At 44.6% G+C, this 26,378-nt stretch overlaps 2 protein-coding genes across 2 annotated transcripts in view; both read left to right on the top strand.

Annotated features, from left to right (window-relative positions):
* The first annotated feature begins 4,469 nt into the window (after positions 1–4,469).
* LOC126562532 (negative elongation factor D-like) lies at positions 4,470–6,559 on the top strand. Its single transcript, XM_050219080.1, is given in 3 exon segments — positions 4,470–4,505; positions 4,573–5,525; positions 5,596–6,559. Coding segments are annotated over 3 exon segments (1,953 nt in total).
* A 12,331-nt stretch (positions 6,560–18,890) lies between these two features.
* The window catches only part of LOC126556704 (negative elongation factor D-like), a 173,106-nt gene continuing 165,618 nt past the window's right edge, over positions 18,891–26,378 (top strand). The window contains exons 1-3 of the mRNA XM_050212150.1: positions 18,891–18,959; positions 19,332–20,056; positions 20,127–21,106. Coding sequence (XP_050068107.1) covers positions 18,891–18,959; positions 19,332–20,056; positions 20,127–21,090 — 1,758 coding nt within the window. The 3' untranslated portion in view covers positions 21,091–21,106. The remainder of the gene's footprint in view (positions 18,960–19,331; positions 20,057–20,126; positions 21,107–26,378) is intronic.

Below are 26,378 nucleotides of genomic sequence, written 5' to 3'. Positions count from 1 at the left end.
GATCGACTTCTTTGGCTTTTTGGTCATAAAAGTTGTGTGATTTGACAGTAGGATGAAATAGAATCGTACGAAATGTCAGCGCCTGGCTGCCGGGAAAGTCGTTCCTTCAAACCGTTTGCAAAGCCGGAACGCGCCGGTCGTGATCACTTGTGAATCGTTTTTAGTGTAGTGCAAATTGCTGTGTGCCTATACATTTGGGTGAGTTTTTAGAAATAAGAAATCAACTGCTGATAATGTCGCTAATCGGTTTAGCAATGAAAAATGGTCAGTTTCCTACGCTACGACGCTTGATACTTCATTGTGTATTAGAAGTCGTTTAATAACGCTATCTTGTATTGGGCCATGCATGAATGGCGTCGTTCGTTGTTAGAGCTTAGTGATTACTGTGTTTTATCCAACGAAAGGTGCAGATTTTTACTGTAATTCAGTTGGTCACAGGTTTATAATAAAATAATTATGGTTTCGACCCGAAGGGTTTACTTTCTATCAGTAATGAAACTAAAATAGAATATAAGTCTGAAAACTATATGATCCCTGAACTTGTAAACCTATTGTGAAGGGATGAATTGCTACCAGATGCGAAATGCGAAACTTTTGAGTTGGCATCTTGACGATCGTCGTCGCTCCCCTATCTGCAGGGGAGTGCTGGTTTCCGGTGAGCTATTGTGTTAGAATCGGAGTCTCAGGAATCCATTTATTTCCGTAGAAGAATGAAGGTCGTTGTGATGAATCACGAATGCGATCGGTTTCCATTGGGGCTGGCTTCTGACGAACGGACGATACTCGTTGAGATTTCCAAAACCGTTTCGAATGAATGTTTCAGAATTTTTATTTTTTTGCATCAGCATCGCATTATTTGCTTCAATAGAGCATTCGTATCGTGAGTCAGAAGTTTTGCTAACCGCCATCTTTGAGCCCTCAAAATTCCCGATAGGCCATAAAACTGGCCGCTTTTTGCTGCGGGCTCCAGCGAACGGGTTGAACGTAATAACCGGTTCCCATTCCAGGTTGAAGAGGTTCAGTTTTATAGCCTTCCGATGGTCACGGATGCTGGAACGAACACGGTTTTTACCTGGATACGGTTATGCTTTTGTGCAAGCTTTTGCGCTTTGTGCCAGTTTGCTTCGCGGGCCCCAATGGAAGGCATTGGAAAAGACTTTATGATCAGGCGTTGTTGTACCTAACCAACGATTTTTTTTTTGTTATCTTTTGTTCATATTCACAAAACGATTTTAAAATGAAGGGAGAATTCTACTTGCCCGTTGTCCAATACATTTTAAATTTCTTCAAAACGATTGGAAAAACATAAGGTTTCTAGAAAGCTACCAGAAAATTTTTCAAACAGCATCTCTGCTGTGCCTGCTATATGGTGAGCGTGCATCGTTGCTCAAAAGCATCTTCGGGCAGCTTTCTTTGGGTCCTTTAACTGCCGATGGGTCATAAAATTGGCCGCTTTGTGCGGCCGGCTTCAGCGAACGGGTTGAACGTAATAACCGGTTCCCATCCCATGTTGAAGAGGTTCAGTTTTATAGCTTTCCGATGGTCATGGATGCAGGAGCGAACAAGTTTGAGCCTGCATAAGCTTACGCATTTGTGCAAAATATTCCTTGCTGTTTTCCTGCTCCAGTGTTGTTAAAAAGAATTGGCAAAGACTGGCCAATCATCCCTGGCGCCCATTGTCGCTACATCGTCTTTTTCTTCTTGGCTTGACGAACCTTTGAGGTCATGCCGGGCGTTGCTGGCGGGAACAAAACCTGATGCGAAGCCGTTGAGTGGAACGATCACGCGAAGTACTGACCGGATCGGAAACTCTCGCGCAGTTTCTTGTGCGTTTGTCAGATCTATTTTGAATCAGATGGATAGGCTTATTTCCTGCATCAACCAGGACCAATTCCTAACTTTGGTTCCGCGTATCTGCTGAAAACGCGTCACAACGACGGGCGTCACCGGGTTACGGCGAAAGGCGAAGCGGAAGTTAACCTTTATTCCTTGACTTGCCAGGAGAAATATTTAACCGTGTAATAGATCGGCTATCGACGATGTCTCTCGATTCTTCAGACGAAGTGGGGATGCACTACTGGAGTGCGGGACCAACATCCGGTGGAAAGGCAAGGGGAAACTTCTCCCGGATCTCAGGCTTGCCCGGGAGATCCGGGAACCTTGAAGAAGGATCCTAGGCTTGAACCTTGCCAAATCAGGCAAGTTAAGCTTTTCTTCCTGGACTTGCCAAGAGAAGTATTTAACTGCGGATGAAAGCGCCTTTGTTTCTTGGAAGGCAAAGGGGAAAGAATTTACCTGAACCTGAAAGTACCCCCCAAAGACCTACAAATTCCGTGGGTTGAGCTTCAGAAGTAAGTCACGTTTGTTCAAACTGTTCCGTTCTTATATAATAATTTCAATCCCTTGATCGATGTCACCGAAATGAGAAGGCAAGATTTATTTTCCTTCATTCTTTCCCAGCGCTTAAACGATCACGTATCGCTTTCATTAGATTTTCGTTGTTTGCTTTGAACTTCCTTGTCCACGCGCACGTGTTCTAAGTTGTCGGGAATTCTTTCGATTAGCTTTACTGAAGGTTATACTGTTTCTTTTCTCCAATATTATTGATGCGGTCGCGCATCGCCTTACGCCTGCGTTGACGCCTTTGCTTGTAAAGTAAACATTGGCCGCTTGAGCGACCGCGCATCGCTTATGCTGGGGATCGTAAGTTCGGCTGATCGTTCCTGTTCTCGTTTATATTCGGCCTGGTTTTATTGCCTATGCTGAACGGCGAAGCAAGCGTTGGAGAATTTACAATATGTTTAATGCTTATCCGAGTGTCGATTTTATTCGACAAAGCGTTGTGACGATGAATTTTGATTTCACGATGCAATGATTTAGAAACTTTACTCTTGCGCACGGTATTTATTTAAGATGTTATATTTGTTGTCGCGTTCGCAACACCTGCTATCACTACGGTTCTCAATACGGGAGGGCGGTCCGAATTGCGATTTGAATGGATGTTTCTATAAACAATCGTTCCTAATGAATAAAGCCGTTCAGCCGATTGATCAACTTTTCTAATGGAGATTTCCGTCACATAAACAAACGGTCGATCAGTTACGCAGTAAAAAATCAATTTCGTTGATCAAGTATAAATTATTTTACTAAATTTTGCTGTTTACAAAGATAAACAGGTGAATAAAAGAGACAAAAAGCTCACAATATTTAACCAGTCAGAGGTTAAAAAAACCAGCTGTACACACGTAACGATTATCAAGCGAGCAAAATACATAAAATTATGTTTACGCGCTAACGGTCTTTTATTAAGTATCCTTCTTTGGAACACACTAAAGTAAGGATAGTCTCTGGCGGCTGGATGGTATCTGACTCTCTGCTGGCGCTCTCGACTGCACTGAACAAGAAGGGTCAGAGACGGATTTAGCCCTTCTTAAGTCGTAGATGGTATTGGGGTTCGTCGGGGAGGGAGAGGGGGGGGGGGGGGAGTTTACACGATTTAAAGGCCTTACCGCTCATAGGAGGTTCCGTGAAGGGTATGGAATTTTCCGCATCATGGAATCCTTCGCCACAAGTTATACGCTGAAGATTCAGCATTCAACTCAAAATGAAACGACGATTAGTCGTGGCACATCATTAGTCCGACTGTTCGGTCTGCGGAGAGCCCATCGAACCAAGGCCGCAGGGATACGTGCGGTTGAGATCGAGAAAAGAGAACCCCCGTGTTCAACCGTCTCCCACATGCTCTGCCATCCAAACAGGAAAAGTTGCTGTGGAAAACGAAGGAACTCTTAGGCTAAGATTGATCCCATCCAACGCCTGTTTTTACCAGTGAGTTCTGTCTTCTCATTGTCGGAAACTCCACAATGAGAAGGGACCCATGAAACACTCAGCCAAGCTGTTCAACTCCTCCTTTGCTCGTGTGGTGCGTTTGAAAAATTACAACAAATGAGCTAAAATTGATATCTAAATTTGCGATTTTCTTTGCGACGCTGGAGGACATTTCTTTTTCCGAACCGTGATAGAGCGGACACCTTAACCCGAGTGTACTCGGGCGTATGACGACGGATGTATGATGACGGATGTACCGAGTGTACTCGGTTCATCCGTCATTCTATAGTCAAGTCCTGTTCTTTTGCGAGGGTCTTTATCGTGTGTGAGGACACCTTGCCCTGGGTGTCTCAGACGCTTCGTTAACGGTCGTCCAGTAATCCATGAGAGAAGTCATTTTTTTTGTGTCATTAGAAGGAGAATAGACTACCATCTCAGTTTTCGCTACAGAGAACTTAAAATTAAGATTTCTTCTAATATTTCTCAACTATCGTTTCTAGCAAATGGAAAACTTGCGCGCTCCGGTTTGCATGATTCTAGCAAGCTCGTTCCGCTGGTGTGTGTTTGGCTAAGAGAAGTAAATTTTGGTTTGCCGGCGACACTGCATTCAAAAGCATACCAGAACACACAAAGCTGTCGCAATGGAGGACGATGAAGGTGATTCACTAATGAAAGAGGTGTGTAAATGTAAATGTGTAAAATTTAGGATGAACTACGAACAACTACATTGTATTGTTTTTTCAGCCCGAAATCAAGCAAAACCAACCGGAAGCTCCACCGGAGGCTCCACCGGAAGCTCCATCGGAAGCTCCACCGGAGGCTCCACCGGAGGCTCCACCGGAAGCTCCACCGGAAGCTCAGCCGGAAACTCCGCCGGAAACTCCGCCGGAAACTCCGCCGGAAACTCCGCCGGAAACTCCGCCGGAAACTCCGCCGGAAGTTCCGCCGGAAACTACGCCGGAAGTTCCGCCGGAAACTACGCCGGAAGCTTCGCTGGAAACTCCAGCTGCAGTGTTAGACGCTTGTCTGCGGCAGTTTTCAACAACGGACTATATTATGGAACCTGGCATCTTTGGTCTTTTAAAGCGCTACTTCAAAGTGGGTGGATCAGCCGAACGAGTCATCCATCTACTGTTCTCGAACTATACGGCCACAGCCCAAGCAGTAAACATGCTCGCCGAATGGCTCATCTTGGCAGGTGTGCACGTAACCGATGTGCAGGCGATGGTCGAGAACCATCTGAAGGATATGATACTGAAAACGTTCGATCCGAGGCAGGCGGATAAAATTTTCACCGAGGAAGGCGAAACGCCCGGCTGGTTGACGGAGTTGATCGAGTATCCAACGTGGCGCTCGTTGATTTACCGCCTGTCGGAGGAGTATCCGGATTGTTTGATGCTGAACTTTACCGTCAAGCTTATATCGGATGCTGGATACCACAGCGAGATTACCTCCACCACGACGGCAGCCCAACAGCTAGAGGTGTTTTCGCGCGTCCTCAAGACGGCCATTGCCAAGTTGTTGAGCCACCCGGAGGATTGGCAGGATGCGATCGAAGAGGTGGCAAAGTTGGCGTGCCACGGGCAGCACACGTATGTGTACAGTCAGGTGGTGCTTCATGTACTGTCACAGGAGCCGAAGGGTGGATTGATAATGAAACGGGTCTCGCAGGAAATTGCTAAATATGCGCTGAAACAGTAAGTAACGAGCGCTTACTAATAGTACGATCAGCGTTGGCCTTACCTATATATTTATTTTTCCTTACAGCAATCACGACGTAACGCACATCACGATGGCTCTGGATGGTTGGTCGAGTCATCCGCGGGCATGCGAGGCACTTACATCGATGCTGTCCCGCAACAAACTCAACCCGGCCGATATAACAGTCCTGTACCGCAACTATACCTCACCCGAGCCACCACCGATCGATTTGATCCGGAATCCTCAATTTTTGGATCTGCTCGTCGATGCACTGTTCAAGGTGGGTGCGAAGATCAACCAAGAGCACAAATCGAAGTACATCTATCTGCTCGGTTATGCAGCGAGCGTGTATGAGACACCGACTGAAAGTAGCCGATTGCACGGCTACCGGGTACTGAATAAGGACGAGCAAAAGGCAACGACCATTGCCATTGAGAAGGTACATACGATTTGCAACATGAGCCGAACTTCGAGCGAGCTGCTCGAAGAATTGCGCACCCTACACAGCTGCATCAAGGTTCCGGTAGTTGGGGTTGGTATACTCCGCTGGGTCGAAAGCACCGTCACCGAGCCGTCCTACTTCCAGCTGTGTACGGAAAGCTGTCCGCTGCATCTCGCGCTCCTGGACGAGGTGGCCAACGTTCATACTTTGCTGCACGATCAAATTCTCCGGCTGCTGGTGCGGCTGTTCGAATCAAAGCAGGACGAGCTGGAAATTTTGGTACAGCTCGAGCTGAAGAAGATGCTACTCGATCGGATGGTGAATCTGTTGGCACAGGGTTGTGTCGTGCCGGTGCTGAAATACATCAACCAGTGCTGTACCAAGGGCGATACGGATATTTCGCTGATTCGGTACTTTGTAACGGAGGTGCTCGAAATGGTCACGCATCCATACTCGAGCGAGTTCGTGCAGCTATTGCTACCGTTGGTAGAAAACGAAGAAATTACCGACTCGATACGGGGCGAAGGTGATAGCGATCCGGTGTCGGAGTTTATCGTGCACTGCAAGGCACGTTAAACGACCCTCTAGATGGTAGAAGGGATGCATGATTTCTACGCATAATGGTGGCTAGAGGTAAGTTAAACCTCTGCTAGCAAAAAGAAGCATTGCATAACATTCATTTACGGCCGCCTTTTTTCGCTATAAAATATCGCTTTCCTAACAACGTTTTCGTCAAACAAATTATTTTCTCGCCTTATTTCTTGTTATTTTCTCCATATATAATGGAAGACACTTACTTATTTTTAAGCATTTTGGTAATTTCATTATTTTTAAGCAACTTGGCTATTCATGGCCCTTATGGAGAACATGTTTTCGGAAGTCAGGAGCGTATACACGGCGTTTGTAGGACCACTGCCGCTATCGCCGTTGAACGTCTTGTTGACCGTACCTTCGTAGATGATTTCAAAGTCCTCTCGCACAGCATTCGATGGTCCTTTTCCCAGGTGAAGTAACCGAATTCCGCGTCCAAGCACCATCCGATGTTGTACGGGCATACGATCCCATTTCGTAACATGATTTGGTCGCTCTCGAGGTCCGCCACCGCTGTGTAGTCATACATGCTGACTTCGTACTCGTAGTAGACGAGCGCGTCCTCCCAGGTGATGGATGAAGTTCTGTAGACGCCTCCGACGCAGGCTGCACCCCTGACGGTGCCAACGATTAACGTTTGCCCTCTTGTGGTGTCGTTGCGGCGTATTTCCCTAATCGCTTGGTTACATTCCTCCTGGGAGGATTCCTTTACAATGTACGCGTACCCATTTTCGTATTCTGAGGTGTGCGACCATGCACCGCAATGTTTGATGGAACGCTTGATTATTACCCTGCATTGATAAACATGAACGAGAGTCTTGGGACTTCGTTGTAGGACCTGTATTTTAGATTCCATTATTGTTATGTTTTGGGTCGTGGGGGGCGCAAGATGCTAGTTTCATCAACGAGTAGTTTGTTATATTAATATTATCATTCGCGCAATCGTACGCGATTATTCCTTTTATCGTATGTCCCAAGCCCTGAGCCCTGAGCTTGGGACCCCCGAGCCCCTGAGAAAAAGGAGAAGTAGTGTTGCGGCCTCTGTTGGTGGGCCTTGTTATTTTCGGGGTGTCATTTCCTCCTTGAGTCACGGTCGCAATTGTCGAGCGTGACTAGCTGTCAAGGTATCTGGGTACCACTTGCAAGGGTTTATTCTCCTTTTTCTAGAGTTCTTGGGTGTGGCGTCGTTATTTAGTCTTGTACCAGAGGTTCCTTCTTCATGGATCCCAACGAAAACTTGGGTGGTTGGTTGGTCTTCTGGGGTTTTGTGCTTATTGTCCGGCGGAATTTCTTTTTCCGACTCCTTATATACGTCCTATACCGCTATTCCGGTCACTGGACGGCAATATGTACCTTTCGAAGTTTTACCTGTACAGACCTTATTTGGCCGTCCTTGCCCTTGTGTAAGGTGACGCGAATTTAGGATAAATTCCGCTTGTATTAAAGCTCCCCTTAGCACTTCCAATGTCGGTGGGCGTTGTGGCCTACAATCGATCATCTCCTTGAGATTGGATTTTAAAATCCTGATTAACCTTTCCAATGCTCCTCCGAAGTGGGGTGCAGCTGGTGGGTTGAAGTGCCATGCGATGTTAAGTTTCATGGCCTTTCCCTTGCTCATTACATCATTAATTTGCTTCACTATTTCCTTTAACTCGTTGTTAGCGCCAACGAAGTTAGTTCCATGGTGTTGTCGTTTTTCCATAACAAGCCGACCTTGCACCTTCCGTCCTTGAGTTTTAATGTGTCCTTTAATATGGACTTAGCCCGTGGCTCATCCTTTGATTCCGGGAGTTATGCGATCGGTTTAACCCCAAAGTTTTCTGTTGAGTAGTAGTCGGACATCATTTTACGAAGGTCCTTTTCCTTTTCTCCTATTACCATGGAGTAGTCCGTCCCTCGTTCGCCATCGGCTTTGCCGTAAACCAACCACCCCAACCTAGTTTTCATTGCAATTGTGTCGCATGGGCCTCCATACCTATGGGTCATTCCCATAAGCAAGTGGTTGTGCCTGATCCCAATTATGATGGTTGGTAGCACCCGATCGTAGGATTGAATGGGCAAACCTTTTAGGTAAGGATACCTTTCGCTTAGTTCGTCATAGTTTAATGACTGGATTGGTCATTGTAGGTTTTCAATTGCCCTTACATCCTTGAGTTGGTACCCTTTCTTTGTAGCCCCCTTTGTATTCTTACGTCCACACTTTGGCTATTCTGTTGTTCGGCTCGTTTACCCTGGGTCCAAACCAATTGGAGGAGCATTTCTCTTCCTTGCAGGCCAAGTGTTCTTGCAACCTTTGCTTCTAATAAGGTTAGGGATAATCCCGGATCTAGGAAAGCGAGTGTACACACCTTTTTGGTGCCGTTCACCAATGTGACTGGTAACACCTGATCTGATAGTGGGTTAGCGATACCCTTTGGCTTTCGTGGTGGTTATTCACACCTTCTCTTTTGCTTGTTTGTGGCGTGTTTGCAACATGAAACATCCGGTGGTGTTTCATAGTGCACCTGTTTATTCCGCAAATTCGTTCGGAATTACAGTCGGTTATAGTGTGGGTTATAGTATTTGCCTTTAAGCAACCGACGCATAAATGTTTTTGCTGCAGGATTTTGATTCGCTCAGCTGGGGTTCGTCTGATCAGTGCGTAACATCTGACCGTTTCATGGGGCTTATTGCATATCAAGCATTTACTTGTCCCGTTGGATATTCTTCCGAAATTCCTTCCCCCCTTGATCGGTTGTCTTGAACCTTTGGGTGGGTTTGGCTGTTCATGGAGGTGTACGCCGCCTCGTTGTGTGTGCGCTGATATGGTTTTCAGCATATTTGCTGTCTTAGCGTATGGCTTTAGCCATTCGCATAGGTTATCAAGCCTTTGGACCCTTAAGGGTGATTCTGCTTCGGCCATATATTTGGCTCTCTCCACCTGAATGTTGTGTGGTAGTTAAGTCCAACACCAAAGTGTGGTCTTTTAGGTAGTCCGGCTCCTTGAGTAAGTTAACTGTTTGGACGAGATTTTCCAGGGCGTTAACCATCTCTACGATAATGCCTCTTGAATCTGCTCGGATTTTGTACAGAGCATTGCGTAGCTCGACGTATACTAAATCTGTTCTTCCGTAGGAGTTCTTCAAACGTATCATGATTTAATTCACATTTGCTGAGTCCAGGATTAATTGCTGAACGCCCTTTAGTGCAGGTCCACACAAGGCCTGCTTGAGGCGGTTTAAGTTCTCTAGATTAGAGAACTTTCCTTGCTCGTTTGTACCATCAAACGTTTGTTTGAAGTTCAGGCATTCTGCCGGGTTGCCCCCGAATCTTGGCAATTGCATTAATGATTGCCTTCTGAGCAAAATTTCGACGGCCGATGGTTCCTTTTTATCGCCAACGAGAGTCGTGTTACAGCCTTTAAGAACTCTTGCCATTGTTCCTTAGACTGCTCTCTTTGACCAATTATCAATTCATGGAATGCATTTAACGCAAAACCAGCCCTCCTCTGGTCTCGGTTTCCGTGTCAACTTGGCGCACTCCAAGTGGAACCATCTGTCGCATTCGTAGCATTCTACCATGCTCTCATCAGGTGAGTCTTCTTTCTCACACAAACGGCATCCGCCGAGTGGGTTTGTGGTGAATTTATACGGCATTTTGGACGAATTTTTATGATTTCCTTGATGGGCGATATTTAATAAGGAAGGTTTCACTTACCCGTCTTCTGTGGTTGTATAATTTACCTTTCCTGCGATCAGCTCCGGGTAGGACGTCGTCTGCCCGTTGTCACCTGGAGTCGTGCTGCACACTATTCCTACCAATAGTGCCTAATCACGTTTTACACTCCACTTTTTCGACCCTCTCGGTACGATTTATTAAACCTCTTTGCAGGTTTATTTGGACCCGTTTTGTATACTAACGTTAGTCAGTTTTAATTGCTCGGGCACTTTTAATGCACTCCGATATTGTTGTCGACACTTGTCGTACAACTCTTGTTGGGTGATTTTTCATCCCACGAATTTAAACCCTTCTTAGGCCTTATACGGAGCCGTGTTGTGAACTACGCACTGGCACTCTTTGATGCACTCCGAAACGGTTGCTGATACAACACTATTGCCTTTACTTCGGGATTTTTTCGGAGTCGTGTTCTTGCACGCACTGGCACTCCTTGAAGCACTCCGGTATGATTGTTAGCATTCGCCTAACAACTCTTGTGTCACAAGGAATTAAAATTGTTCACAGTTTATTTTGACAGTCATCACGGTACTCAATTACTGGAGCAACAATTGTATTCCTATTTGCCGTGACACTATCACCAGTTCACCTTGAACTCCTTGATGATCTATTTTGTTGTGCACTAGTGCACCTTGATATGAATGTAATGTCAGTAATCCGGCTAACTTCGATCACTGTAATACACATATGCTTAACCTGCCAACCGTTTCACTCATCACGATTCACTTATATTGTCACTTGCATAGAACTGTTGCTGTTCTTATGGCGACAGCATACCAGAAAGTGATGTTCGTTCGGTTGAAGTTACAAACGCGCGCGAGTTGTTGTAACTTCCTCTCTGGAGCCACCATTTGTTGCTGACGGGAACAAAACCGGATGCGAAGATATAACCAAAGATTCGACCACCTCTATACTCTCCTTCGAAAGGGTCGATTCAGGTACTGGCAACTAGATAGTGTTTGCTTTTGTCAAAGACGATTATAGCACCAATACTTGCTATTGCCCTAGGCTAAGTATTGGTGAGCAAATGTCTTCTTCTTCTTCCTCTTCTTGACCTGATCAAGATTAAGCACGTCGCGTCGACATGGCCAGGTCGTCAATCAGATTCCATAAAACTCGGTCTAGGACTGCAGTCCTTCATCTACATCTAGAGATCCTATACATTTTATGGTTGTAAACTGACACTAGTTTCGTGTAAATTATACTTTTCGTCAATGGTTTTAGACATGTTTTACATGTTGCAGCCCGTTCGTATAAAATGAACTTTTCTCTTGCCATGTTCGCAACAGATAGGAAACAAGTAATATCCTTGTATGTAATATTTATCTCTCATGCTTTATACAATGTTCTAGTGCTGCTGGATTCTTAGACAAGATTCCTTAGTTCTGCTTTTAAAAGCAGAAACAACGACAGTAGTCTGTCACTTGTTCTTGTGTCCTAGCACTTAGACTCTCATGCGGAAGTAGGAACACACATAATTTAGTAATTAATGTGTTTTGGTTTCGTGACCTCCCGTTATGCGAGTTTTTCCGGCGTTATTATGGACGAGAGTATGATTTTTTCTTGCTAATTGCAGTGCATTGGACGTCCCGAATATGATTCTCTGATGCATTGGAATCTGACAACAGTCTCGTTCATATTTCGTCACACGAGCTCTATCGAATAAAGGTAGTCCAGGGGTAGCTTGGGTGTTGTTACACCCATTCGTTCCATCCGTTCGAATGTGGTCAATGGATGGTTCTGAACACTTTAAAGCAAAACGCACTTTAAAGCTAACCAAAGATTCGACCACCTCTATACTCTCCTTCGAAGGGGTCGATACAGGTACTGGCAACTAGATAGTGTTTGCTTTTGTCAAAGACGATTATAGCACCAATACTTGCTATTGCCCTAGGCTAAGTATTGGTGAGCAAATGTCTTCTTCTTCTTCCTCTTCTTGACCTGATCAAGATTAAGCACGTCGCGTCGACATGGCCAGGTCGTCAATCAGATTCCATAAAACTCGGTCTAGGACTGCAGTCCTTCATCTACATCTAGAAATCCTGTACATTTTATGGTTGTAAATTGACACTAGTTTCGTGTAAATTATACTTTTCGTCAATGGTTTTAGACATGTTTTACATGTTGCAGCCCGTTCGTATAAAATGAACTTTTCTCTTGCCATGTTCGCAACAGATAGGAAACAAGTAATCTTCTTGTATGTAATATTTATCTCTCATGCTTTATACAATGTTCTAGTGCTGCTGGATTCTTAGACAAGATTCCTTAGTTCTGCTTTTAAAAGCAGAAACAACGACAGTAGTCTGTCACTTGTTCTTGTGTCCTAGCACTTAGACTCTCATGCGGAAGTAGGAACACACATAATTTAGTAATTAATGTGTTTTGGTTTCGTGACCTCCCGTTATGCGAGTTTTTCCGGCGTTATTATGGACGAGAGTATGATTTTTTCTTGCTAATTGCAGTGCATTGGACGTCCCGAATATGATTCTCTGATGCATTGGAATCTGACAACAGTCTCGTTCATATTTCGTCACACGAGCTCTATCGAATAAAGGTAGTCCAGGGGTAGCTTGGGTGTTGTTACACCCATTCGTTCCATCAGTTCGAATGTGGTCAATGGATGGTTCTGAACACTTTAAAGCAAAACGCACTTTAAAGCTAACCAAAGATTCGACCACCTCTATACTCTCCTTCGAAGGGGTCGATACAGGTACTGGCAACTAGATAGTGTTTGCTTTTGTCAAAGACGATTATAGCACCAATACTTGCTATTGCCCTAGGCTAAGTATTGGTGAGCAAATGTCTTCTTCTTCTTCCTCTTCTTGACCTGATCAAGATTAAGCACGTCGCGTCGACATGGCCAGGTCGTCAATCAGATTCCATAAAACTCGGTCTAGGACTGCAGTCCTTCATCTACATCTAGAAATCCTGTACATTTTATGGTTGTAAATTGACACTAGTTTCGTGTAAATTATACTTTTCGTCAATGGTTTTAGACATGTTTTACATGTTGCAGCCCGTTCGTATAAAATGAACTTTTCTCTTGCCATGTTCGCAACAGATAGGAAACAAGTAATCTTCTTGTATGTAATATTTATCTCTCATGCTTTATACAATGTTCTAGTGCTGCTGGATTCTTAGACAAGATTCCTTAGTTCTGCTTTTAAAAGCAGAAACAACGACAGTAGTCTGTCACTTGTTCTTGTGTCCTAGCACTTAGACTCTCATGCGGAAGTAGGAACACACATAATTTAGTAATTAATGTGTTTTGGTTTCGTGACCTCCCGTTATGCGAGTTTTTCCGGCGTTATTATGGACGAGAGTATGATTTTTTCTTGCTAATTGCAGTGCATTGGACGTCCCGAATATGATTCTCTGATGCATTGGAATCTGACAACAGTCTCGTTCATATTTCGTCACACGAGCTCTATCGAATAAAGGTAGTCCAGGGGTAGCTTGGGTGTTGTTACACCCATTCGTTCCATCAGTTCGAATGTGGTCAATGGATGGTTCTGAACACTTTAAAGCAAAACGCACTTTAAAGCTAACCAAAGATTCGACCACCTCTATACTCTCCTTCGAAGGGGTCGATACAGGTACTGGCAACTAGATAGTGTTTGCTTTTGTCAAAGACGATTATAGCACCAATACTTGCTATTGCCCTAGGCTAAGTATTGGTGAGCAAATGTCTTCTTCTTCTTCCTCTTCTTGACCTGATCAAGATTAAGCACGTCGCGTCGACATGGCCAGGTCGTCAATCAGATTCCATAAAACTCGGTCTAGGACTGCAGTCCTTCATCTACATCTAGAAATCCTGTACATTTTATGGTTGTAAATTGACACTAGTTTCGTGTAAATTATACTTTTCGTCAATGGTTTTAGACATGTTTTACATGTTGCAGCCCGTTCGTATAAAATGAACTTTTCTCTTGCCATGTTCGCAACAGATAGGAAACAAGTAATCTTCTTGTATGTAATATTTATCTCTCATGCTTTATACAATGTTCTAGTGCTGCTGGATTCTTAGACAAGATTCCTTAGTTCTGCTTTTAAAAGCAGAAACAACGACAGTAGTCTGTCACTTGTTCTTGTGTCCTAGCACTTAGACTCTCATGCGGAAGTAGGAACACACATAATTTAGTAATTAATGTGTTTTGGTTTCGTGACCTCCCGTTATGCGAGTTTTTCCGGCGTTATTATGGACGAGAGTATGATTTTTTCTTGCTAATTGCAGTGCATTGGACGTCCCGAATATGATTCTCTGATGCATTGGAATCTGACAACAGTCTCGTTCATATTTCGTCACACGAGCTCTATCGAATAAAGGTAGTCCAGGGGTAGCTTGGGTGTTGTTACACCCATTCGTTCCATCCGTTCGAATGTGGTCAATGGATGGTTCTGAACACTTTAAAGCAAAACGCACTTTAAAGCTAACCAAAGATTCGACCACCTCTATACTCTCCTTCGAAGGGGTCGATTCATGTACTGGCAACTAGATAGTGTTTGCTTTTGTCAAAGACGATTATAGCACCAATACTTGCTATTGCCCTAGGCTAAGTATTGGTGAGCAAATGTCTTCTTCTTCTTCCTCTTCTTGACCTGATCAAGATTAAGCACGTCGCGTCGACATGGCCAGGTCGTCAATCAGATTCCATAAAACTCGGTCTAGGACTGCAGTCCTTCATCTACATCTAGAGATCTTGTACATTTTATGGTTGTAAACTGACACTAGTTTCGTGTAAATTATACTTTTCGTCAATGGTTTTAGACATGTTTTACATGTTGCAGCCCGTTCGTATAAAATGAACTTTTCTCTTGCCATGTTCGCAACAGATAGGAAACAAGTAATATCCTTGTATGTAATATTTATCTCTCATGCTTTATACAATGTCCTAGTGCTGCTGGATTCTTAGACAAGATTCCTTAGTTCTGCTTTTAAAAGCAGAAACAACGACAGTAGTCTGTCACTTGTTCTTGTGTCCTAGCACTTAGACTCTCATGCGGAAGTAGGAACACACATAATTTAGTAATTAATGTGTTTTGGTTTCGTGACCTCCCGTTATGCGAGTTTTTCCGGCGTTATTATGGACGAGAGTATGATTTTTTCTTGCTAATTGCAGTGCATTGGACGTCCCGAATATGATTCTCTGATGCATTGGAATCTGACAACAGTCTCGTTCATATTTCGTCACACGAGCTCTATCGAATAAAGGTAGTCCAGGGGTAGCTTGGGTGTTGTTACACCCATTCGTTCCATCAGTTCGAATGTGGTCAATGGATGGTTCTGAACACTTTAAAGCATAACGCACTTTAAAGCTAACCAAAGATTCGACCACCTCTATACTCTCCTTCGAAGGGGTCGATACAGGTACTGGCAACTAGATAGTGTTTGCTTTTGTCAAAGACGATTATAGCACCAATACTTGCTATTGCCCTAGGCTAAGTATTGGTGAGCAAATGTCTTCTTCTTCTTCCTCTTCTTGACCTGATCAAGATTAAGCACGTCGCGTCGACATGGCCAGGTCGTCAATCAGATTCCATAAAACTCGGTCTAGGACTGCAGTCCTTCATCTACATCTAGAAATCCTGTACATTTTATGGTTGTAAATTGACACTAGTTTCGTGTAAATTATACTTTTCGTCAATGGTTTTAGACATGTTTTACATGTTACAGCCCGTTCGTATAAAATGAACTTTTCTCTTGCCATGTTCGCAACAGATAGGAAACAAGTAATCTTCTTGTATGTAATATTTATCTCTCATGCTTTATACAATGTTCTAGTGCTGCTGGATTCTTAGACAAGATTCCTTAGTTCTGCTTTTAAAAGCAGAAACAACGACAGTAGTCTGTCACTTGTTCTTGTGTCCTAGCACTTAGACTCTCATGCGGAAGTAGGAACACACATAATTTAGTAATTAATGTGTTTTGGTTTCGTGACCTCCCGTTATGCGAGTTTTTCCGGCGTTATTATGGACGAGAGTATGATTTTTTCTTGCTAATTGCAGTGCATTGGACGTCCCGAATATGATTCTCTGATGCATTGGAATCTGACAACAGTCTCGTTCATATTTCGTCACACGAGCTCTATCGAATAAAGGTAGTCCAGGGGTAGCTTGGGTGTTGTTACACCCATTCGTTCCATCCGTTCGAATGTGGTCAATGGATGGTTCTGAACACTTTAAAGCAAAACGCACTTTAAAGCTAACCAAAGATTCGACCACCTCTATACTCTCCTTCGAAGGGGTCGATTCATGTACTGGCAACTAGATAGTGTTTGCTTTTGTCAAAGACGATTATAGCACCAATACTTGCTATTGCCCTAGGCTAAGTATTGGTGAGCAAATGTCTTCTTCTTCTTCCTCTTCTTGACCTGATCAAGATTAAGCACGTCGCGTCGACATGGCCAGGTCGTCAATCAGATTCCATAAAACTCGGTCTAGGACTGCAGTCCTTCATCTACATCTAGAGATCTTGTACATTTTATGGTTGTAAATTGACACTAGTTTCGTGTAAATTATACTTTTCGTCAATGGTTTTAGACATGTTTTACATGTTGCAGCCCGTTCGTATAAAATGAAGTTTTCTCTTGCCATGTTCGCAACAGATAGGAAACAAGTAATATCCTTGTATGTAATATTTATCTCTCATGCTTTATACAATGTCCTAGTGCTGCTGGATTCTTAGACAAGATTCCTTAGTTCTGCTTTTAAAAGCAGAAACAACGACAGTAGTCTGTCACTTGTTCTTGTGTCCTAGCACTTAGACTCTCATGCGGAAGTAGGAACACACATAATTTAGTAATTAATGTGTTTTGGTTTCGTGACCTCCCGTTATGCGAGTTTTTCCGGCGTTATTATGGACGAGAGTATGATTTTTTCTTGCTAATTGCAGTGCATTGGTTCATATTTCGTCACACGAGCTCTATCGAATAAAGGTAGTCCAGGGGTAGCTTGGGTGTTGTTACACCCATTTGTTCGCCTCCATACTGTCGTTCTTAATGGTCGATACAGGTACTGGTAACTAGAAAAATTGCGAGAGCCGTAATGCGACTGACTTTATTCCAGCAAAACCGTTTCATATATCCTTACACAACTACATTTGCAGTGATGCTTTGGATCCCTGTTCCAACAATACCGTAGGCACGAAAATGGCTTAGTGCTGTAAAAAAATTCCTGTCTATAATAGTCCCTCAAAGTCCATAGGCTTCAAGCATAACGGTAAGCATAACAAGCGGTAACGACTGTATGTCTTATATACAGTCGCTTACAATTGATCATGTAGTTGATTAGATTTACTTCGACTACTTCGATTACTTACTTCGACTTATCTACACCTAACGCCCTTCCAACTCCTACCGCCCTTCTCTAACCACATCCTATTGAATTCCTTAAATTATCGAATTCGACGTGACTATGAAATATGCAATGTTTTTTTTTTTTTTTTTTAAAGAGAAATCATGTCAAAATCTTTGATATAATTGAGCCTAAGAATATGGTTTCATATTATTATAAGCAACCGGTATGTATCCTATTTGCTTAAAACCTTAGATTTTAAACAAATTTTGCTTAGATCTTATGTCCTGATGATCTTGCTAATATAATTTTATGTGATCTGTAGGTTTAAATAAATTATGTCCCCTTTCAATAGCAAGGCTATAATTAGGCCAGTGAGCAGGTTCGAATGAATAAAAATAAGGCATGCCAAGGCTTAAAAAATAGATCACATAATTATCACATCAAGTTTTTCGCCTGCTTTTTTCCCCCGTTCGCGTCCTGCTTTGTTCACCGGTAGCACCTGCCTGTCATTGGGAGGTATTACTGTCCCTTTTAAGGCTGATAACCTTTGTACAAGATTTTGAAGGCAAGAACAAAAACATACAATTAAAATAAAATTAATAGACTTTGCGTAATAAATAAAGAAAGAAATAATAAATGAGTTCATTACCAAAAAAGCAGTGTGCACGCTTATACGTTCTACAAAACCACAATCCAGCAGAATGTAAACAAACGAAATTGTCAACAAATTGCTGCTATGCTCGAACACGCTTGCACCCAAGATGCGTTTAGGAGAGGTGGCACAATAATGCTCAAAGCGAGTATACGCGTCGTACAGAGAAGACCGATGCTGTTTAGCTTTTCTGTTAAGACGAAAAATAATACACAGTACGTCCTGTCTCAAGCATTCTCAAACTCGACGCCTTTTCGGTAAGTACCAAATACGTGCACTTTTATTGTTAAATATCCCACATGCAGGGACACCTTGCCTTGAACCATCTTGGTCGCATGGGAAATTTTTATGAGCGGTATTTGTTTGGCGTTTCGTTTCCACGCATTATTTTTGGACCGGTACGCTGTTATTGAAATTTTATTGAACACACAGCATTCTGTGCTGCAATGGTGTGATATTTTGTTGCACTCGGTTGCAATATATTGCTTTCCATACTTGCAACACTGTGCTTCTGACAGCAGCAGGTGTGTAAGGAATTCGATTGCGTCCTAACAACGGACCAGCTGCATTCCGAAAGCTTGGTGTGTGTGATATTTTGCTTTGTGGAGGTTGTCTCAAGCCGTTTCGTCTACCAGCTGAACCGCATTACTCAACTAGCTACTAGCGATGGACGAAGAATTCGAAGACGATTCGTGGAACAACAATCCAGTCCGGAGCAATGCATCCGAGGAAGAGGTATGTGTGTGCGATATTAAATTCCTTTCACAGTGGGATTGTGCGTGTGTGTGTGTGTGTGTGTGTGTTTTTGAACGATTCCATAAAACATCAGAACCAGTTCCGGTAGCTAGATGCAACCAATCCTGTCTGACCCGAAACCGTCCGATAGCATCGGAATCGTCTGGGACCGTAAGAACCGTAACAACCGTCCGGAACCGTTCCGACGATTCCGGAGGGTTCCAAAGGCTCCGACAGTTCCAACGGCTCCGGATAGCACCGTTGATTCAATTTCGTTGAAATTGGAACTGGTATCACACGTGCCGGAATTAGCTCGGAACCGGATCGGCGTTACAGAGAACCCATCACTAGTGTTTGCGTTTTCTTTCTCAGGCGGAAAGTCATGAAGATCCGTCGGAAAACTCGAAAGCGGTACTGAATGATTGTCTGCAGCGTTTCGCCAGCGTCGACTACATCATGGAGCCGAGCATCTTCGTCCAGTTGAAGCGCTACTTCCAGGCAGGTGGAACGGCGGAGCACGTTATCAATCAGCTGTCCTCGAACTATGCGGCCGTCGCGCAGATGGCAAACCTGCTCGCCGAGTGGCTTATCATGGCCGGTGTGCGCGTAACCGATGTGCAGGCGATGGTCGAGAACCATCTGAAGGATATGATACTGAAAACGTTCGATCCAAAGAAGGCGGATAAAATATTCACCGAGGAAGGCGAAACACCCGGCTGGTTGACGGAGATGATCGAGCATCACACGTGGCGCTCGTTGATTTACCGGCTGGCGGAGGAGTATCCGGAGTGTTTGATGCTGAACTTTACCATTAAGCTTATATCGGATGCTGGGTTTCAGAGCGAGATTACCTCCATCTCGACGGCCGCCCAACAGATAGAGGTGTTTTCGCGCGTCCTCAAGACGGCCATCGCCAAGTTTCTGAGCCACCCGGAGGATTGGCAGGGTGCGATCGAAGAGGTGGCGAAGATGGTGTGCCACGGGCAGCACACGTATGTGTACAGTCAGGTGCTGATACAGGTACTGTCACAGGAGCCGAAGGGTGGATTGATAATGAAACGACTCTCGCAGGAAATTACTAAATATGCGCTAAAAAAGTAAGTAATGCGCGCGTACTCATCGTACGATCGGTGTTGGTTTTACCTATATTTTTCCTTTGTCTTGCAGCAATCACAACGTAACGCCCATCACGATGGCTCTGAACGGTTCGTCGCGTCATCCGCAAGCGTGCGAGGCACTTACGTCGATGCTGTCCCGCAACACACTCAACCCGGCCGATATAACAGTCCTGTACCGCAACTATACCTCACCCGAGCCACCACCGATCGATTTGATCCGGAATCCTCAATTTTTGGATCTACTCGTCGATTCGCTGTTCAAGGTAGGAACGAAGATCAACCAGGAACACAAGTCGAAGTACATCTATCTGCTCGGTTACGCTGCGAGCGTCATCGAAATACCGACCAAGAAGGGCCAACCGAAAGGCCACCGGGTACTGAATAAGGACGAGCTAAAGGCAACGATCAATGCCATCGAGAAAGTACACGCGATTTGCAACGTGAGTCGCGGTTCGAGCGAGCTGATCGGTGACATCTCCACCCTGTACAGCTGCATCCGCTTCCCGGTGGTTGGTGTGGGCGTGATCCGCTGGGTCGAGAACACCGTCACCGAGCCGTCCTACTTCAAGCTGTGCACGGAAAGCTGTCCGCTGCATCTCGCGCTCCTGGACGAGGTGGCCTGCGTTCATACTTCGCTGCACGATCAAATTCTCCGGCTGCTGGTGCGGCTGTTCGAATCAAAGCAGGACGAGCTGGAAATTTTGGTACAGCTCGAGCTGAAGAAGATGCTACTCGATCGGATGGTGAATCTGTTGGCACGGGGTTGTGTCGTGCCGGTGGTGAAGTACATCAGCCAGTGCTGTACCAAGGGCGATACGGATATTTCGCTGATTCGGTACTTTGTAACGGAGGTGCTCGAAATGGTCACGCATCCATACTCGAGCGAGTTCGTGCAGCTATTTCTACCGATGGTGGAAAACGAAGAAATTACCGGCTCGATGCGGGGCGAAGGTGATAACGATCCAGTGTCGGAGTTTATCGTGCACTGCAAGGCACACTACACGACACTGTAGGATGATTTTTGGTGCGGTTAGCCTATGACATCGCGTTTCATTAATCTATATCCTTTACTGGTGTGGATACATTCAGCTTGCCATGTTCCTTGTAGTCACACAAAGCCTTGCGAAACCTTTTTTTGGGAGCTGTCATTCGTCATCGGAGATTCATCATAGAGTCGTATTTTGTACGGGAGCCTATTTTGATGTTTTTCATTTTATATTTCTATATTGCGCATATTCCATTCGTACGCTCATTATTCTATCGTGCTAGAATATCTGAGCGACAAAGAGAGAGAAAAAAACAATGTTGTTTGAAAAACCAATTGAATTTTCTCCTCTTCGTCATCCCACTTCCCATATCCCATGATCTGATCAATCGGCTAGAAGATTTTAGTTTATGACTTCGTATTATTATTAAAAAAAAATGTGTAAAACTAATGAAATCGTGTAAAGGAAATCGATTACTTTTATTTCTGAATAGAATGAATAAAGCCGTGGGTCGTGGAACATGTGTGGTGTACCTTGCCGAAGTAAGTAGTGGCGAATTAACCGCGAATTATGGGCGGAGTTGGTGACCGAAAAAGAAAACAAGCTCAAAAACAATCGCCGCAAGATGGGATGAGATTACGGCGCCGAATCGTAACACGTAAACTGAATAAAACATAAAAATAATTAAAACTAAATAATTCATTCCGATTTGCATTTCATTTGGTGGCAAAATAATGTTCTACCTCCGGTGAGAAAAATGTTGCCGTCTCGTTTTTACTGGAAAGCGCCAGTAAATTTTCCTCCAACAGGCTTAATCGGTACACTCCGATAGCGTTGTGCAGCGTTACAATCTGTTGGTGTAGTTAACCGCGTGACGCCGACTCGTGAATGGAGCTTGGTGGGTTGAATTTAAAGGTCCCAAGCCAAAGGTGCCAAACAGTTGTATGTGTTGATATCAAAAAAAAAAAAATAATAATAATAATAAACATCACCGAACTGTGGAACTCGTTATGATAAAGTTTTGCTAGAAAATTTCGGGTTATGTTTCAGCCGTTGGCTATGAACCAAACTATATCACAAACACATCACAAGTAAAAGGGAAGCCTCTGATAACTTTATGGTACACCGTCGCTTGACGCTCTTATCAATTGTGATCCGATTGATACCGCAGTTTTGCACACAGGTTTAGGTGCAAGTGGGACGACGAAGTGTAAACGTCGCGTCCAAATCGAACACCGCGCAGCGCTCACAATACACAGAGCGCGCTTCCCGGCTGACGGCATGGCGTATGATGTTATGGATGACCTTATACCATTGCTGGCTCGCCGCCTCAATTGGTTCGCTTGTGTGCACCACATCACCACTACTACCAGTGGATATCTGGAAGTCGGTGTCGGAAGTGCTCTGCTTCAACCCCATTCGCTGTCTCAGTTCCTCTCGTGCTGATCCACACACACATACACACCATTTTTATGTCTCTTCATGACTCTAGTAGTAAAAAGAAACCCCTTCTAGTACTTTGGGGGTGAAAACATGGATGGAGCAGCAGCATACACGCATACAGGACGATTTCGGTCGCAGTATCGAAAATAAAGATACCGCGAGAGCCCTATCCATCGGGGTCCGGCGGCGGCTCACGGCAGTGCCGCAACACTTTACCAGTGACCCGTAGCTCGTACGGTTTGTAGTGTGTTGCGAACGTGTGCGCGGGCGGCCATGACGAGCTACTACTACTACTACTACTACTACTACCACTACCATTACTACGTCATGGCATGAGAAACAGGAGGTTACGAAACCCTGGTGATCTGTTATCCTTATCCGACAAACTTCCGAAAAGTGTGACCTTCAAAAATTGGAGAAAAATAAACGCGCCCACAAATTGGCGCCAACGTTAAGCAGGCGGCGAGGCCAACGAAACGAAACACTGATCCTTTGCTGCTGATCATGGTAAGTATCGAGCACCGCATGTCCACAAGCAGTTACAGAAGGAGAAGAACGATCTTTTCGCACTGCCTTCCCGTGTACCTTAAATGGATTTATCGCGAGAAGTATTATCGCGTCCCCATCGATCATTGGTAGGGTGCAGGGTGAGCTGAGTCACACCAGACACCATCACCATCTTGCAACATCGAACCTTTTTGCTTTTGATGCGGAGTGTTTTTTTTTTTTCGCCAATTCTCCAAGAATCGGGAGCGGTTCTGGTTATCTAATCTGCCTTACCTCTACAACTTTCCCCCCGGTTTAGCCTTCGGAGACTACATTCCGAAACCTGCAGATAAGGATTTATAATCGGTGTCGTGTTTTTTGGGATGGGGGGGGGGGGGGGGGTAGATGTGGGGAAGTGAAGGTTTTACAATGCTATCCCGTCCCCGTTCGGCGGCCATTGTTACTGAGCAACGAAGGAAACGTTCAACGGAAGAAAGGATCGGTGCAAACCGATTAGGGATATAATATTGATATAATATTATTTACTGATGCACGGTGCTTCCTATTTTTGCGACATTTTGCAAACTCGGGTCATTTTTCGGGGTTTAGCTAGAAGAAGGAATTGTCCAACGTTTTTGATTCAAATTACTGCGTGCCGAGGGATTTAGTTATAAGAAGGCTTCTAAGTAGAAGGGTGTGTGAAGAAGACAAGGATCTTGCCATGTTTTTTTAAATTGGATTTGAAAATAGAATAACTTCGATATCCCGAGGAAGGCTTGCCCTTAGCGCATGAGGTTCCCGCATTCCAATCGATAAATCCCAAAAATACTGTCGATCGCTGTCTTGTTCGAAGTTAAAATTCTAGTTCGAAACCATTCTAGGGCGCAGCCGGCCATCTTATGACTTACTAGACATGCTGATATCACGTAGTCACACAACGGTTCGGATGAGATTTGGGGGCCCGGTCCTGCCGTGCGAAGACTGGCGCAATTCCAATCTTCCAGTAATTTAAGGTACTCGAAAGTTACTCAGAAACATAGCTCGTAATGCGAGGAGTCCCAATGCCAGTTCCAGCTCACTTATAACAGCTTCACCATTAAGTTTATGGCTTTTAGCTGTTTATTTTCTCAGTTACGCTCTGCTTGCAGTTAGGTCTCGATGCACATATTTGACGCAATGATTAAACACCTCAAACAGCCCACAGCCATGATTTTCAATTTCGATACTCTTGGTGCACACCCCCTCACCCCGCTCCGCTTCACCGTTCTTCGACCTAAACTAGTAAAAAGTTGGTCTTTTTTTTCGCTGACGCGCCATTACGCCATCGTTTAACCTTCCGCCCGAAACGAAATTAGGAATGGCTTTCTAGTGCTAGGGCGAGAACGTGTACGCGCACCCGGATCGTACAGATCAGCAGATCTAAGGTGAGAAGAGTGCTGAAGGCGTACGCTTGGAGAAGAGGTAGGGTGCGTTGTGTCCACAGAGGAAGTCCCCCCATAGGGTAAAAGGCTAAGGGAGAAACGATCAAACACTAAATAGCTGCTTTGATAAGTTGATTATTTTTCTGCCAACTCCTCAATTGGCACCAAATCAGTGTTGGAGTATGGGCGGAGCACACACATGGGCACGTGCCGAGGGCGCCTTTTTTTTAGTTTGTTTTCGCTCACTAAAACTCGGACAATCCGCATCAACCTTTTCACGCCATTCCATCGCGCGCGAGATGCATCCAAGTACCGGATGGCGTCGACCGTCTGTGCAAGAAAAGTGATCGAGAACGAGTGAAGCATCAATACACCACGCGCGGTTGTGTGATGGTGCGCGATCGTTTGGTGACAATCAAGAATTTGGCATACGCATACGTGCAAGCTGCTAGTAGTAATCGTAAATATTTATTAAACGATTTGCCCGATAACCGATCGGAGTGGTGGTGGCGTTAATTTACGTTTATTTTGCCACATTTTTTTTTTAATGATCGATTGTTTGTTGTTGTTCGATGCCATTTATTATTTTTGCTGCACTGATCTGGTGAGCTGTAGATGTTACGCATTGTTCCCAAGGGTTTCGTTATCTAATAATAAAAAAGTGGTTTCTCATCCTCATAATGAAAATTTAATTCCTGGCTGTGAGGCGAAAATGGCGCCGTTCGTCACATGGCAGGACCACGGGGTTCAACTTCCATCCGGACCGTTCCCACGTAGCGAGGATTTACTGTTCAAGCGCGTAGTATCTGTGAGTCTAGTAGGCCATTCGACGACCTGCCTTGACCTACAAGAGGTGTTAAGCCAAGAAAAAAGAAGTAGAAGAAGCAAGATTTTAATTGTAGTCCGGTAGGGATTCAGATCATGTCTAGACCAGTGCGAATCTGGGGTTCGAATTCAAAACCTTTGTGAATTGTTTAAGCAGAGAGAGGGGAGGGAGGGGGGGTTAGAAGAAAAACAGGAACGGAATGAAAGTATCGGCACGGAACGGCCAACACTAGTCCGGACCAGCGTAGCGAGGGCTGGCTGACAAACAGCGCTTGGTATCAATGCGTCCAGTAAGGCATTCGATGGCCTACATTACCCTAAAGTGTCATTAAATCAAGATTCTAAACAGAGCAACACGCGCCGATATTCTACGCCGCCCAAAACTCTATGTTCTGCTGGAGTTAGAATTGAACTATTGCTTGCTTACCTCAGCCAACTGTCCAACTGTCAACTTGGAGTTACAAATCCCAACAATCGTATCCATTAGGATCCAGCTGTGTCTGACGGGAAGGACTCTGCAAAACTAAGACTCCAAAGTGAGGGAAGCAAATACTCCTAGATCACCTGAAACACGACCTAGCTCACGCGAGTTACCAGCTCAGCAACGGTCACTCACGTGACTAAACTAGGTCAACGGGTAACTCTCACACAGTTGGGCTTCTGCGGATGAGAGCGAAAGGCTCCAGCTCTGGTATCAAATTTAAAATCAAAATCAAACCTATTTTTTTTTTAAACTAAGCAGCATTGTTCGGTATAGGGTTTGAATGGGTTGTGTGTGCCTATTTGCCGTGACTCGTCGGGCTTGTGTCCAGTTTATCGGCATGCCCAAGCACTCACGTCCCGCCACCCGCCCCACTTCAGCTACATAGGTGTATTGCTTAAAGTGCTGGATTGTTTCGCGCGATAAGCGCGCGCTGTGACGAAGATGATAGGTTGGGGACTGGATGATATCATACAGGGGTTTGCCGCTTATCTTATCACCCGTCCACCGGCGATAAGTTTCGGCAGCTAAAGCTAGCGTGGGGGCACATTATTGCGGAAGTGTTGGTGCTCCTACGGGCAACAGTCCGAGTTTGCAACAACCCGCGTAATGTTAGTTTTGTAGTGCGCGCGCGCTCAGCTGGGCACCGGTCCAACACC

The sequence above is a fragment of the Anopheles maculipalpis genome, chromosome X (assembly GCF_943734695.1).
Source record: "Anopheles maculipalpis chromosome X, idAnoMacuDA_375_x, whole genome shotgun sequence".
Classification (NCBI taxonomy): domain Eukaryota; kingdom Metazoa; phylum Arthropoda; class Insecta; order Diptera; family Culicidae; genus Anopheles; species Anopheles maculipalpis.
This window is presented reverse-complemented; position numbering and strand designations above follow the sequence as displayed.